General features: G+C 37.5%; 1 protein-coding gene across 1 annotated transcript in view; it reads right to left on the bottom strand.

Annotated features, from left to right (window-relative positions):
- Window positions 1-14320, bottom strand: part of CSMD1 (CUB and Sushi multiple domains 1) — a 1045142-nt gene that overhangs the window by 904342 nt on the left and 126480 nt on the right. The window contains exon 3 of the mRNA XM_009333261.1: window positions 7769-7881. Within this exon, the coding sequence (XP_009331536.1) occupies window positions 7769-7881 (113 nt within the window). The remainder of the gene's footprint in view (window positions 1-7768; window positions 7882-14320) is intronic.

The raw sequence follows: 14320 nt of genomic DNA, 5'->3' as shown, positions 1-14320 counted from the left end.
AGCCAAAGGAATTACTTTCTTTACAAATGAGATCAGAAATCAAGCAAGCCATAGTATCAGACTTTTTCAGATTCATTAAAAGCTAGATAAGTGTCAGTTGCATTTTATCTGGGACCATCTCATTAATAGGGACCATTCTGAAGGTAAGTAAACACTATTGAATATATCTGATAATTAGAAAAGGAAGTAGGATTTAACTCTTCAGCCAGATAAAGTCTGGGGATAAAGGCATCAAGAAACTCCTCTGAGTAATTTGGCAATGCACACAAGACATTAACAATATTTTAATTTCCACATTGGTAAAGAGAAAAAGACCATGTCCAGAACTGAAAGTTCAGGCAAAATGAAGTTTGAACAGAATACATGTTCTTTCTTTAACTATTGGCATCCTGATATTTGGCAACAGTTTCTGTTTAAAATAAATTTAGAGTGTGGGCAGGGAAAGACACAGGCTGCTTAATTGAAATCTTATCTCCAGCAAATCTGTAAGGCTATGAACAGAAAAAGTTATTCCCCCAAATCCCAACTGGCTGTAAAATGGAACAAGCAAAAATGCCAGCTCTGTTGAGTCACATTGCACGTCTCATTTCAGAAAAGCACTTGGAGAAAAGATGCATTCCATATATTCCTTATGTGGCTGAATTAAAAAAAAAAAACATCCAACACGATTCCAGAATTATGGGAGTTTTGACCTTGTTTGTTTCTCAAACAGTTGCTGCATTAAGAGAATATATTTTAACACTGAAAAGTAAAGTCCGAGTAGAAGAACTAAAGCATTTTGAAGAGAAGGAAAGCTAGCCTTTTTCTATTCAGTGCTTTTTTTTTTTTTTAAGCTGTCTACAATATATTGATTTGCAAGATTTTTAGATCATGCTGCACATCTGTACTGGTTTCAGCTGTGATAGAGTTAAATTTCTTCATAGCAGCTTGTATGGGGCTATGTTTTTGATTTGTGATGAAAACAGTGTTGATAACACAGGGATGTTTTTGTTATTGCTAAGCAGGGCTCACACAGCATCCAAGGCCTTTTCTGTCCTGCCAGCGAGTCAGCTGGGGGGGCACAAGAAGTTGGGAGGGGACACAGCTGGGACAGCTGACCCCAACTGACCAAAGGGATATTCCATACCATATGACGTCATGCTCAGCACATAAAGCTGGGGGAAGAAGGAGGAAGGGGGCGATGTTCGGAGTGATGGTGTTTGTCTTCCCAAGTAACCGTTACGCGTGATGGAGCCCTGCTTTCCTGGAGATGGCTGAACACCTGCCTGCTGATGGGAAGGAGTGAATGAATTCCTTGTTTTGCTTTGTTTGCATGCGTGGCTTTTGCTTTACCTATTAAACTGCCTTCATCTCAACCCATGAGCTTTCTCACTTTTACCCTTCCAATTCTCTCCCCCACCCCACTGAGAGGGGCGAAAGTGAGCCGGCTGTGTGGTGCTTAGCTGCCTACTGGGGTTAAACCATGGCAACATCTTAATACTGATTCAGATCAGGCAATGACTGCACTAAAGGAACTTCAACATTTCAAAAAAGTTCTTAGAAGTATTTTTCACAAGTTAGTATCAGTCATACAAACACATACTAATGATGGCAGATAAGAAAGAACATGAAATGGGGTATTCGTATCAGCACAGTTGGGATGATGATCTGTTAGGATGTAGATTAGATTCTCCAGAATCTCAATACTCAATAGCAGAGAAATAAAACCACTGTATTGAGTTATTTAGGGTACAAAGAAAGAAAGAAACAATCCTGTTACGACTTTTGCTTTCCACTTCTCTTTTCCATTCTAGAATGTGCTGTTTTGGTTTAAACTGGCACTTCATAGCAGCAGAGAGGGGCAACTCAATGCTTTCCTCTAGGAAGCTCACTTTTACCAAATCATTTTCCTATTGGGTCTGTGATCTCAAACAGGAGCACAAGTAAGAGTTTTGTGGAGGGAGGTTACAAGCCCACTAAATGATTACAAGGTATGAACCACCAACGTTGGGTTTATTACTGGTTCATGCACCAAGGACAATGAACACAGTAGTTCTTATACGGATCAATAAGTCACTAGAAGGCACAAAATAACCCCTTACTTCCAGAATCAGAGGCAGTCAAAAAGACAGTTCCAAGAAAGTATCTTAAGACATGTAATCCCCTTTCTGAGGGCTACTAGCCACACAAAGGCTGTCTTTGCATTAGGGATCGAGCTACTCAGGGTGAGAGCTGGAAAGCAGAAAACTGCTGACATAGCTTATAATTGGACTAATAAAATGGGCAAGGCTCTTACAAAATTATTCTTCCTCTAGATACAAAATTCATTGGTTGATAATGAGTCGTACAACATCAGCTCTTAATTTTATTTTCTGCCAATTCAAGTAGAGTTTATTCCATCACAACTTTCATTACTGTGCCTTTTTTTTTCTAGGAAAGAATTTCCTACAACTTCCAATTGGGAAGTTTCTGCCCTTGGGCAGTTTAGGAAATAACATTCCAGATTTCTGACTCCTGGTCCTTCGAATATTGCTCAAATGCAACATTTAAGTGTTTTACTGGTGAAAGGAATATCACTTCCTTTTTAACTGGTAAAGTTACCCATCATAAGTTCTCATAACTAAGAAAACTGTGGAGTATACTTGTTTTAAACACAGTTATCATTTCTTCTATGCACAATCTCTTAATATATGAAAGACTGGAAAGAGAAGGCATGCAACATAGTCATTACCTGCCTCTACTGACCAAATTGAGTTCCTCATAAATTTAACATTTTGAGCAAGTTTTAGATCTATTCATACACCTCAGAGCACAAGCAAACTATTTTACCTATCTCTCCTCACAAAATAACCTCCATTTTCTTTTTCGTAAGTTTTCTGAATACATGTAGGCTTAAAAATATTTTTCTTTTATTGTTATTGTTAAAGTGAACTCTTTTGACACCTAAATCACTGATATTCTAGATTAGCTATCAGAGGTCCTACAGAACAGTCCCACAGCACTGCCAGACCTCTTCTGCCTTGAGATTTTGCTGCTACACATTATGTCATATTTTGACATACGAAATATCAGCTTTATTTTTAACTGCATTATGATTTCTTTCCTGTCTGTCATCATTAACAGTCATTCAGATTGTATCATTCCAAAAAGATGTTATTTTTAAGAAAATTTGCTAGAGAAGGAAAAGTGTTTTTTCTTTTTAAGGACTTCAGTTGACAAAGGAAATCTATACCCAAATTCATTCTCAGAAAACAATTACTTCTGCTCCAAAGATGTGCAACTACAAATTTCAGCCTAAAAAGTTCCCATTTCAGCCTGTGCTTTCACTATTTAAAACTTTTGGTTTACTTGGTGACGTGTACACACACATTGCTTAAAGCTTTAACAAACACCTCAGTTTGAAAATAACAGACTACCAAAATAGTAAGCAAGAAGTATTTAATTAAAAATAGAAAAAGAAATATATCAGTCTATTAACAGATGTTATGGCAAATTACACTAACAGTCAATGATAAGATTGCTAGTTAGGATGTATAACTGCAAGATTACATTTAGAAGAATACCAGCATTTACTATAGTATTAATGTTAGTTTTGTTTTCTTACCAAAAAAATGCTAAAAAAAGGTAGTTTGTATCTTTAACATTTAAAAGGATTAAACTAGTGATTAAAATTTACACTGTTTCTTTCTGTAAACATCACAGTAGAGGAGGAATTAGAGGAGGAAATAGTTACAGATTTGGGAGCAACAAACTGAATCCTTCCCAAAAACTATGCAACAATACAAAATGAACTGCGTAGCTCTCAATGTCATCATTAGATATTCATTATAACCTTTGGACCCCTTCAGAGCTGGATATACTAATCCACTGAGGTTCAGGAGTCATATTCAAAGTCTCAGATCATTGGAACAATCAAAATGGAATATTATCTAATAGATAAAACAGCACCTATAACTAAACCATAGAGATTAACTGGTGATGGTTGAAGATTCAGGAGACTACTCATCTCACACTGAATAATAGGGGATCGTTAGGCATATGAGTTGCATAAAAGTTGGTATTTTCTTGCCAACTCAGCTTCCTACTCTCATCTTGAAATATTTGCCTCAGATTATTCAGTTTGTTTTGAACATGCCCATTCCCAGGGAGTAACTACTCTTATCACTGTACCACCTTTTGTTGGGAGAACTACACAGCCATTAACTAATACAGTTAGACTCATGGATAACAAGCACTGTCAAGTGCTGACCCAGTGAAAAGCAGATTTTTACTCTTAAAATGTGCAGGAAAGGTATTTTGGTACTTGAGGGAAAACAAACAAACAAAACCCAAGATACCTACTGGAGAAACTGAGAAAACAAGAAACATTAGTTTGAGCCCAGAGTTCTGTTATCTTGACTGAGTCCAGGCTGACTGGAAAAATCACAGTCTCGGGAAAATTATCTTGGTAAACTCATGGAATCAATACAAGAGATTAATGTTTTCAAGTTGGCTGGGGACGCGTTTCAATTTTTTGTTTGTTTGTTTTAAATAGTTCAAAGTATTGAACCATAAAATAAAAATAAAAAGAAAAAATACACCAAATAACAGATACTCAGGGAGAACAGGAGCAGCAAGATGAAAAAAAAAGAACATTTCTTCAAAGACCTTACACTGTGGAAGCGTATCACTATTTTCTGCTGTTGATGCTGAAAGGGATTTTAAAAGAAGCCTCAGGGAAGATGCATAAGGCAGGATGAGGTGACTGCCAGTATAAATGTTAATGCTGGGTGTGAGCAGAAAGCTTTGAGAATTCAAAGACCAAAAGAAAAAAGGAAGTATGCCCTGAGGGCAGGTAGGATAGAGGGACATGCAAAAGCTCCTCCTTTGGCAAAGAAAACCTGCTGCTGTAGAACGGAGGTCAAGGAAAGGTTCTAGCACACAAGTCCAATACATCTGGCTTGTTGTTTAATATGGTTCATATGCCTTCTTTCCTGGTTCAGCGCCCGACCCTTGTTCACCAGGGAGTTTAAGTTAAAAAGAGCACCATGCAGACAGTAATGGTGAAACCTCCCAACAGCATCCTCTCTGCTCTGCAAAGCAGAAGCTCAACACAGCAGAGAATCTAGCCCAGTATTAAGTCTTTTGAGAGATAAGAGTCATTGTTGTCACAACAGTAGCTTTTTCCCCCTCCACATGATCACATTTAAAATACTGACTTTTAATAGCAGAGCTAACTTTGAAGACACTAATCCATCTTTCTTTTTTTTTTTAATTGCATGAAGGTAACAATCCCAATTAGATGAAATTTTCCTATTCAGAAGAAAGAGTGGCCTATCACAAGGCCACTTGGTGCATTTAAAAAAAAAAAAACAAAAAAACAAAAAAACAAAACAACCAAAAAACCAAACCACTAGTTTTGCAGCCTCCCAGAATATGGAAATTTTATGTAAATTACTTCCTTCATTAGTCCTAATATTTGAATTTTTCAGACCTACTTCATCTGCTACTGTGAGACAAGTGGTGCAGTTCCAGAACAATTCCTTTGCTTGCCTTTGCAGAGTGATGCAAAGGTTTTTTTTCTTCCTGCTCCTAGTCTGTTAGAATTCCTTAACTTTTGGATGTTGTGGACTTTTCTACTTCTATACAAAAATTTCTGTTATAGAATCACTCCGCCAAGTACCATTAAAAAAACTCCCAGAATTATTTTTTTTAAACATAGTCCTTGGCAGCTGACACACAGTTAAAACTTCTCTCCACTTAAGATGTTTAAAACAGCGTTTCTCAAATCGTGCATTACGACCCCATAGTGTCCCAAACTCTTAGATGGCAGCAGTCAGTAGCACTTCAATCCTCCCTGCCCTTCCAGCTGAACAGTAATTCAGTTACTCCAGAGAAGAATGAAAAAGCTGGCTAAAGCCAGGGATAACTAGATGTTTTCAGTAAAAGCAAACTAGCTTAGGGATAGCTTCCAGTGACTGGTAACATCTGGTCTGTATTCCCCTGTCCCAGAGGAACTGATCACCTGCCTACTCACAAAATGACATATTGCATAGAAGCCAGAAGGGGGTCACTATTTAAAACAAGTAGTTAGGAAACAGTTACGGGAGTTCTTAAACTATGGGGTTTCAGTAACTCAGTTGGCCATTGCAGCAGAAATCACCCCGAGCCTCCGCAAAAAACACCTAACCCCTCACGGCTACAAATCCTTCCCGAACCGTCAGTCCCCACTGCCTGTCTGTACACTGAGACACTGTCACTTGAGTGACATTCACCATTTCTTCCAGAGTTGGAAGTCATATTTTGAAGTCAATTTAAAAGCCAGGTTTACAGCACTAAATCTGAAAGGGGGCAGTGTTGTTTAACCAGAGAGTGGTGCTATCTGTCAGTGTTAATTACAGCTCTTCCTGCTGGGGTTTTTACAAGAAAGTAGGCCAGCAGGAAGTGTCATTATATTACAGCCTGTGGCTCTGTGCATGTGTTCCTAAGTTGACAGTCAAGAGACGTCCTTTAGCATTCTTCACTGTCTTTTTCCATATGAAAAACAAACTGCTCAGATTGCATAAAAGGATGAAATATGCTATCATATGCATCTGCTAGAACAGAAAAATACAGGTATGTAGAAAGCAACTTACTATTGAGGTAACGAAAACAGTTCCCGGTGCGTTTGTGGTGACTGATACTACTTTTCAACTTACTTAACAAAATTTATAAAGACTATTAAAATGAAACTTTCCTAGCCTTTCCTCACAGCCCTTATGTCAGTTTGAAGGGGGGGGGGAGACTGATCAGCAGATTTATCAGGTGATAAGGCTCTGGGGGACAAAGAAAAGGAGGAATAGCTACCAAGGAAAGACATACTGCTGAGTTACCCATCCCAATCAGAAAAAGCTCAAAACAAAAAAAGTTTGAGTTACTCATGACACCTCCTACGCCTCTGTCTTTTCACACCTAGGTAACCCACTCAATGAGGATACTGATTTTAAAAGATACTTTAAAGAACACTGATTTCAAAACATTAATCAAATATGAAACAAAGATATGCATAAATATGGAGTGGAGTTAGGTATTGTCAAGAAAGGGGGGTAAAGTTTCAAGGGACTTTGAATAGTTCTAGGAGAAACATAATCAAAGTTTATCAAGCATTTGAAGATACATTGGTCACCACTTCAGAAAAAGTCAAAGTAACTTAGAGATGACAGGTAATGGACTTACACACTTGCAAATGCTAGTTCTAATGAACAGCCACAATCAACAACAATACTACTTTCTACATTCAAGTTCCTACATCAACCCCACTGATAAAAATATTTTGTTTTTAATTCTATCACTTAACTGTGTGCACAGCTTTTCCAGAATAAACATTTTCAACAAAGGATTATACCTATGAAACCATAGAAAAAATGTCTTTGCATTTGAGAAGCAATCTGAAACTGAGATTTCTGCAACTTCGTTATACCCCTTAAATTGGGCATTGCCTAAAGAAGTTGTCAAAAGAAATCATTTAGGAAATAATGAGAAAACCATTTAAATGTAAGCATTTCTGAATCCAGCTTTGGAAGCCTGACAAATTAAATTAAAATTCCAGCAGAAATTAAAACATTAGTTTAAATTAAATTTCAGATCAAGACTATGGCTATGATGTAGTAACATTTAAGTATGCTAGGAAAAAAGGAGTTTATGTAATATTCACCGATGATTCAAACCCCAAACAATAAAAATTGAAAAAATTGAAACATCACATTTCAACATCAAAAACATGTATCAAGTAGAATAAAGACTTGGTAGGTCTTCAAAGTAGAGTTCTTACCTTCATAGATAGCTTTGAAGCCTTGAGCACTGACAGCAAAATCTGTGGTGAAACAGAGGGTGAGGATAGATCCTGTGCTCACAATAGATGATGGAAGCTGAAATCCAGATAACCTGTGAAAAAAAAAAAGCACAAATTATTGTAACCTTTAAAATAAAGCACATCAGTAGGTGTGATGAACATTATGATGAGCATCATATTTCTACATCCCAACTGCCAACACATTATGCTTTTTACAGTCTCTAAACATTCACTGTAGAATTTCAAACACGTTCTTTTAACCCTCCTATTTTAACACATCTGTGCACTCTCCAACAGAGAGCACTGAAAGAAAGACCTGTTTGTGTCTATTAAAGACAAAGAATTTTTTTGATAGGATTCATTTCAAAATGAAAACACATAAATTTAGGACACCTAGAAGTAGATATCCAGGCCTTAACTCACACAGAGACATCTAGCACAAGTTGAGATAGCGTGGACTATCCTATCTGTCCTCCAGCTGCTGCTTCAGAAAAAGCATGAATCTCAAGTGTTCAACAGCATATACATCAACTAACCAGAAAACAAAATAAAAAACCCTTCCATTTTACAGCTTCAGAAAAATTACCTTACATTTCCCATCTTATTTGCAGTCTTACCTTTACATAAAAAACAGAATTTTGGATAAACTATAGTTACAATGCAATACTGATTTTAAGATAATTTCCCCAAATAAATGTTTTGATTCATTTTGAGGATAAAACAGATGTAAAAAAATTTTACATCCTTTACTGAAACATCACTAAAGACAATTCATTAGATCTGGCTGATACTAGCGAGATGTTGGTTTCTTAATGATTAGAATAATTTCACATAAGTAAGACATAAGACACCATTGCTGTCCCACAAACCCAAAACTATCCTGTCAACTTACATCACTAGCTAATTTCTGTATTTTGCAATAGGGGTATGTGATCCACTGGGTACAGGACAACACACCAGAAAGCCACCTTTTGTTCAAATTTCACCCTGAAAGAGCTTCTTGAATTCAGACACTGAAAGAGCTAATTAAAAAAAAACAAAACCAAAAAAACCACAAGAAAACAACCAACAACAAAAAACAAAAAACACCCCACCAAAAATGCTTTGATATATTTTTAATTTTGATGGTTAAGACAATCCATGCCTTTAAAAAAAATCTTCCTTTTGAAATTTATTGTACAATGATGCTATAGTTCATTAATTGGCATCTGAAACTGCAGAAGATAAATAACTAAACAACCTCATAGTACAGCAGTATCACTGAACTAGAAGTTCTTTGCAAAATTAGACTTATTTAAGAACACTCTCATATATAAAAACATATAAGAGGAACTCCATGCTTGAATTACACCAGTCAGGTGGTTCCCCATTTCTTTCCAATTTTGAGCTTTGGAAAACAAATATACTCGGATGAGCCAGAGATCAAAGCGAGGAGAGCTTTAAATATAGATGAAGGCATACAGTCAAGGCAACATAACTCGGCAAAAAGCTTTCTGCAATTTTTTTCCTTTCTTTTTAAACAACATTGTCTCCCATGTGCTAATTAGCTGTTTGCTCTAATCTTTCCACCTTCTGTGTACTTGTTAACCTATTACTCCTATTCCTTTCCACCTCATTTACTCCAATTCCAGAAATAACCAGGTTGATTTTTTCCTCAATCCTCAAACTGCAGAACTACCATGAGAGTTGCCACATCTTATGTTCAGACTTTTGTATGTTCTCTCACCGTCACTAGATGTTGCAGTTTTTAGGGAAATGTGCCTTTTGTTCTATTTAATAAATTAGAGTGGTTAGCACTACTGCCCTACATCTGGAGTGTACTGTATGACAGTTCATTATTAATTTAGGATATGTATTTTCTGATCTTACTTACATGTCTCTTCCTTCTTTGAGAAGGGTTTCAGAGAGTTCTGGTTTAAGGGGTTTTTTTGATAACACTACAATATTTCCTGGTTCTAACATTTTTTTGCTGAAATATAGGAAACTAGCATGCATTGTAGGGGAAAGAAGGAAAATCAGGTTGAAACACACAGAAAGATAGAAGCAGATAGCCTGAACACTTCACAATACATAGGAGACCTAAACAAAAAGAAAAAAAACCCCAACCAACCAAAAACCCCAAAACATGATAAAAAGACAAAAAAAAAAGTTATATCAATGCAGAACTATACAGCTTTAGCTACGTCATTCCTGATCAGTGTTTGCTCCACTTGGCATGGATTTGGTTCATATAAATGAACTCATTTCAGCAGTGATTGGACATCCTGAGCTCTTGTTTTGATTTCTAGACCTACCTGCTTTGATTCTGTCATGATAATAAGTATCACTCCTACAATATGGATTCTTTATCTGCTCAATAGAACTGTTTCTATAGTATCCCCCTTGAAATACTAGAAGATCATTCTTTAGGCTGACATTGCAATTCACATTAAAGGAAGACAAATATGTTATTTTATACCTTAAATCAGTGCACTTAAAGGTTTTACAGACATAGGAAAAGGGAAGTATGTTGTAAACTTGAAGAAATTAATACATCAACCTGAAGTCTAGTTTTTCCAAGTTCTTTATATTACAGTAATCCTAAAAAAGATTACGGAGAAGTCTCAAATAGAAGAAATCTGTATGTCAGTCATTCAACAGACTACCTGGGTGCCTCTACAGTAGCCTTGTTGCCTGAAATATTTCTGAAAGCATCTTTTCATAGTATTCTAATAAATTCAGTGAGATCAAATGCCATGAAATTGCCTGCAAACAAATACTAGACAGCAGATGAAAATCTAGAGTGTTATTCTTCAAAGACATTTCCAGAATTAAAACACTGCTAGCCTACCAAGGCATTCCCCACCCCGCCTTACTAACATTTTCACTTAGGTAGTTAAAGCTCATGAATCATAATGTGTTTTGCACATTCATTTCATCATGCAGAAAAATCACACACCTTCACATGTTGCTTTACTTTGGAAATGTATCTTGTCAATTAATGTCTAGGCCTTCACTGCAACCAGAAAAGGAACTGTTTAGACAGACAAGTGTGTGTGCTAAGAAAGCAGAATCATTTCAAGTCCCTCTGCTAATAAAACTGTCATTTGATAAACTTGCACTACTTCATACTGAGCATATGGCAATACTTTAGGCTTAAAATATTGCTACTTCCTTAACTTTCAGCAGCATGAATCTGCACAAAATGCACACACTAAAATAATTTTAACCACAGATGGAATATATTTGGCTTGTCTATAAAGAAGAAACAGAACCTGTAATAGAAAACACAGTGGTACACCAGTACTGAGTTTACCTCTGTTTGAGGTGGGAAAAACCACCACATTTTATTCTACATTGTCATTTCATAGATCTAGATGTTCAGCCATTTCTAGTGATAAGGTCTATAAATATATAGATTTTTTTTTTTTCAATAGTGTAGCAATAGTGTACCTAGCAGGTCCAACTGGCTCTGCTCAGAACTTCTCCACCTTCTACTTGTAAGGGCAGATTTTGGGACTCCCTGGTACTAAACAGATAGCACGGCAAGTCCTCTGCGGGAGGTGACAATATGGTTAGGGGTCTGTAAATGATATACAAGAAGAGGGTGAAGAAATGGATTTGTTGAGCCCTTAAAAGATGACAGCTAAGGGGTGAACCTTACTGCTGTCTTCACCTACCTATTGGAGTGGCATAGGAAAAGACAGAGCCAGGTTCTTTTTGGAAATGCATAAAGGATGGGATGCAACAGGCAAGGTGCAACAAGAGAAATTTCAGGTTTGTATTAGAAAAAAACCCCACCATGATGGTGGTCAAATATTGGACTAGCTGCCCAGAGAGGATCTGGTATCTCCATCCTTGGAGATATTGGTAACTTGACAGGGCCTGAATGCACAATCTATCTTCAGATTTGGCTCCAGCATCAGCAGGACATAAGATCAGATAACCATAGTCTTTCCTAACTCAAGATATTTGATGAAACCATGACCTATAAGGCAGGCATGGGCACAGTCCCTATCACAAGCAGCTGCTGCAAGAAAAACGAGAACACTCAGCAGTTTCTGAGGAAATACAGAAGCACAATCAGATCAGCCTAAGAAGTTTTAGTTTATTTGTATAAGTTTATTAGGGATTGAATCTTTGCTGAGTGTAGTTATGAAATTTTAGCAAGTTCCAGCTGTTCATACAGAAACTGATAGGCCTTCAAGCATGGTTACAGCTGAACTGATCTTTGCAGGTGTTTCAAAGACATCCTTGACACAAAAACAGCTCCACTTCTCTTACCTCCAATGAGAACTATTACATTCTTGTTCCCAGAGTCACTAGATTTTTTTTGTCTTTTATTTAAATAAACGTTTTGCACTGCCCTCATTGTTGAAATGGTCAAATGAAGCTTTCCAGAATAGCTCTATCAGAAACAGCTATCCAGCACGAAGAGTCTCATATGATCAGACCACTTTAACAAGAATATGTACTGATGTCACAATTGCCAAAAACTAATGTGCAGTTGCAAAGGGAAAACAGAAACATTTTCGCCATTTTATTTGCTAGCTTATTTATTCTTACAGCTGCCTACAGTACAAAGTGATGTGTTCAGGTTACTACATGTGGCAAAATTTTATCAAAGTTTAACACATTTTCTTGGGAAATTTAAAAGCAAAAAAAAAACCAAAAACCTTAGAGGGAGGGGGGACCCTGCACCCATAAGGACTGATTCTTTTTTCAAATTAAGCCAATGAAATCTATGAAGCCACATTATTATAATTAGAAGAAGATTCAGATCTGTTAAATATTTTTAGAATTGTGCCTGACATACACACACACACACATATAGATAAGCTCTGCTCTTATATGTGTACAGCTTGCTCCCAGAAACATTCTCAGAGGAAGCAACTAGAATCCATTTGGCTAAGACAAAACACTCTTGCCTGAAATTAGCTATCAGATGTCTCTTGCAAAAGCTATTAGCCAAAAAGATCAGTTATTAATAACAAGGTAAAGTCTAAGTTTCAATGAATTATCCCCAAAGCAATTTTAGGCAAACCATAGATAAATGACAAAATCTAAGATTCCCCCCCCCCAAAAAAAATCTGTATAAGGAAAAACCGTAACATTTCTCCCATTTTACTGTAAAGTGATATAGGTCATTAACTGCCATACGAAACACAAAAGAGCTGTCTGCCATCAGTGTCATATCCTTTCAGGTTTTACATACCGTTGTTAAAATTGTCATTTGATGTAGAGGAGAACCTTAAGCTCATTCCATATCAAACTCACCATACCACATGAAAACACAAAGTTATTGGCAAGTGCTACCTCAAAGATTGTGCTTATCAACCGCTGATCAGAAAGCGAGGCAAGTCAAAGTCTCTTAAGGACTAAAGCTTTAGGCTAGCTATTGCAGTTCTCCAGAAATACCTCACTGCATCACAGAAGTCAAATACGAAGTACAACACACTGAAAATGTTCAAAAGGTGGTATCTCATATTTGGCTTAACTGGAAATTATCCTACAACTATATTGTCAATAAAAAGCAGGCAAACATTCTCCGTGTTTTAGGCATCCAACATCACCAATAGTCAATAATACTTACATGCTATTAGGGATCTGAAGAAAAAGCAATCAAGATATGACTCTATGGATTCCTGGCATTTATTCCTGATTTTATTAATGCCTTTGTGGTGGGTTGACTTTGGCCAGCTACCAGACCACCACCCAGCCACTCTCTCACTGACCCTCTTCAACAGGACAGGGGGGAGAAAGTAAGATGGAAATTTTCCTGGGTCAAGATAAAGACAAGGAGATTACTTACCAATTATTGTCATGGGCAAAACAGACTTGACGTGGGGAAAATTAGTTTAATTTATTGCCAGTTAAAATATGTTTGGATAGTGAGAAACAAAGACAAATTAAATCAAAGCCCACCTCCCGTCTTCCCAGGCTCAACTTCACTCCTTCATTCCCAACTCCTCTACCTCTCCCTTCAGATGGTGCAGGGGGATGGGGAATGGGGGCTAGGGTCAGCCATAACAGGTCCTCCCTCCTCACACTTTTATCCTGCTCCAACACGAGCTCTCCATGGGCTGTGGTTTCTTCAGGAAACATCCACCTGCTCCACCGTGGTCTCTTCCACAGGCTGCAGGGGAATCTCTGGTCCGACGCCTGCAGCACCTCCTCCCCCTCCTTCTTCTCTCACCTTGGTGTTCACAGGGATGTTTCGCACACTTTTTCCCCTCACACTCTGCCATGCAATGTTTTGCCCTTTCTTAAATACGTTTCCCCAAGGCACCACGTTGGAGCCGGCTGGAACCATCTGTGTCCGGCACGGGGCAGCCCCGGCCTCTCCTCACAGAGGCCACCCTGCAGCCACCACTGCCGGCACCTGGGCACCTGCACCTCGTACAGCCTTGATGATATGAGCAAGGAACACTACAAAAACATCATCTGTTCAAGTGCACCTCAATTTTGGGTATTAAAAAGGCAAATCATTAATATGTTATCTTAGTAATTAGTAATTTGAATCAGTTTAAGCTACCTGAACATATCTGGACA

The sequence above is a fragment of the Pygoscelis adeliae genome, unplaced genomic scaffold (genome assembly GCF_000699105.1).
Source record: "Pygoscelis adeliae isolate BGI_AS28 unplaced genomic scaffold, ASM69910v1 Scaffold57, whole genome shotgun sequence".
NCBI lineage: Eukaryota > Metazoa > Chordata > Aves > Sphenisciformes > Spheniscidae > Pygoscelis > Pygoscelis adeliae.
This window is presented reverse-complemented; position numbering and strand designations above follow the sequence as displayed.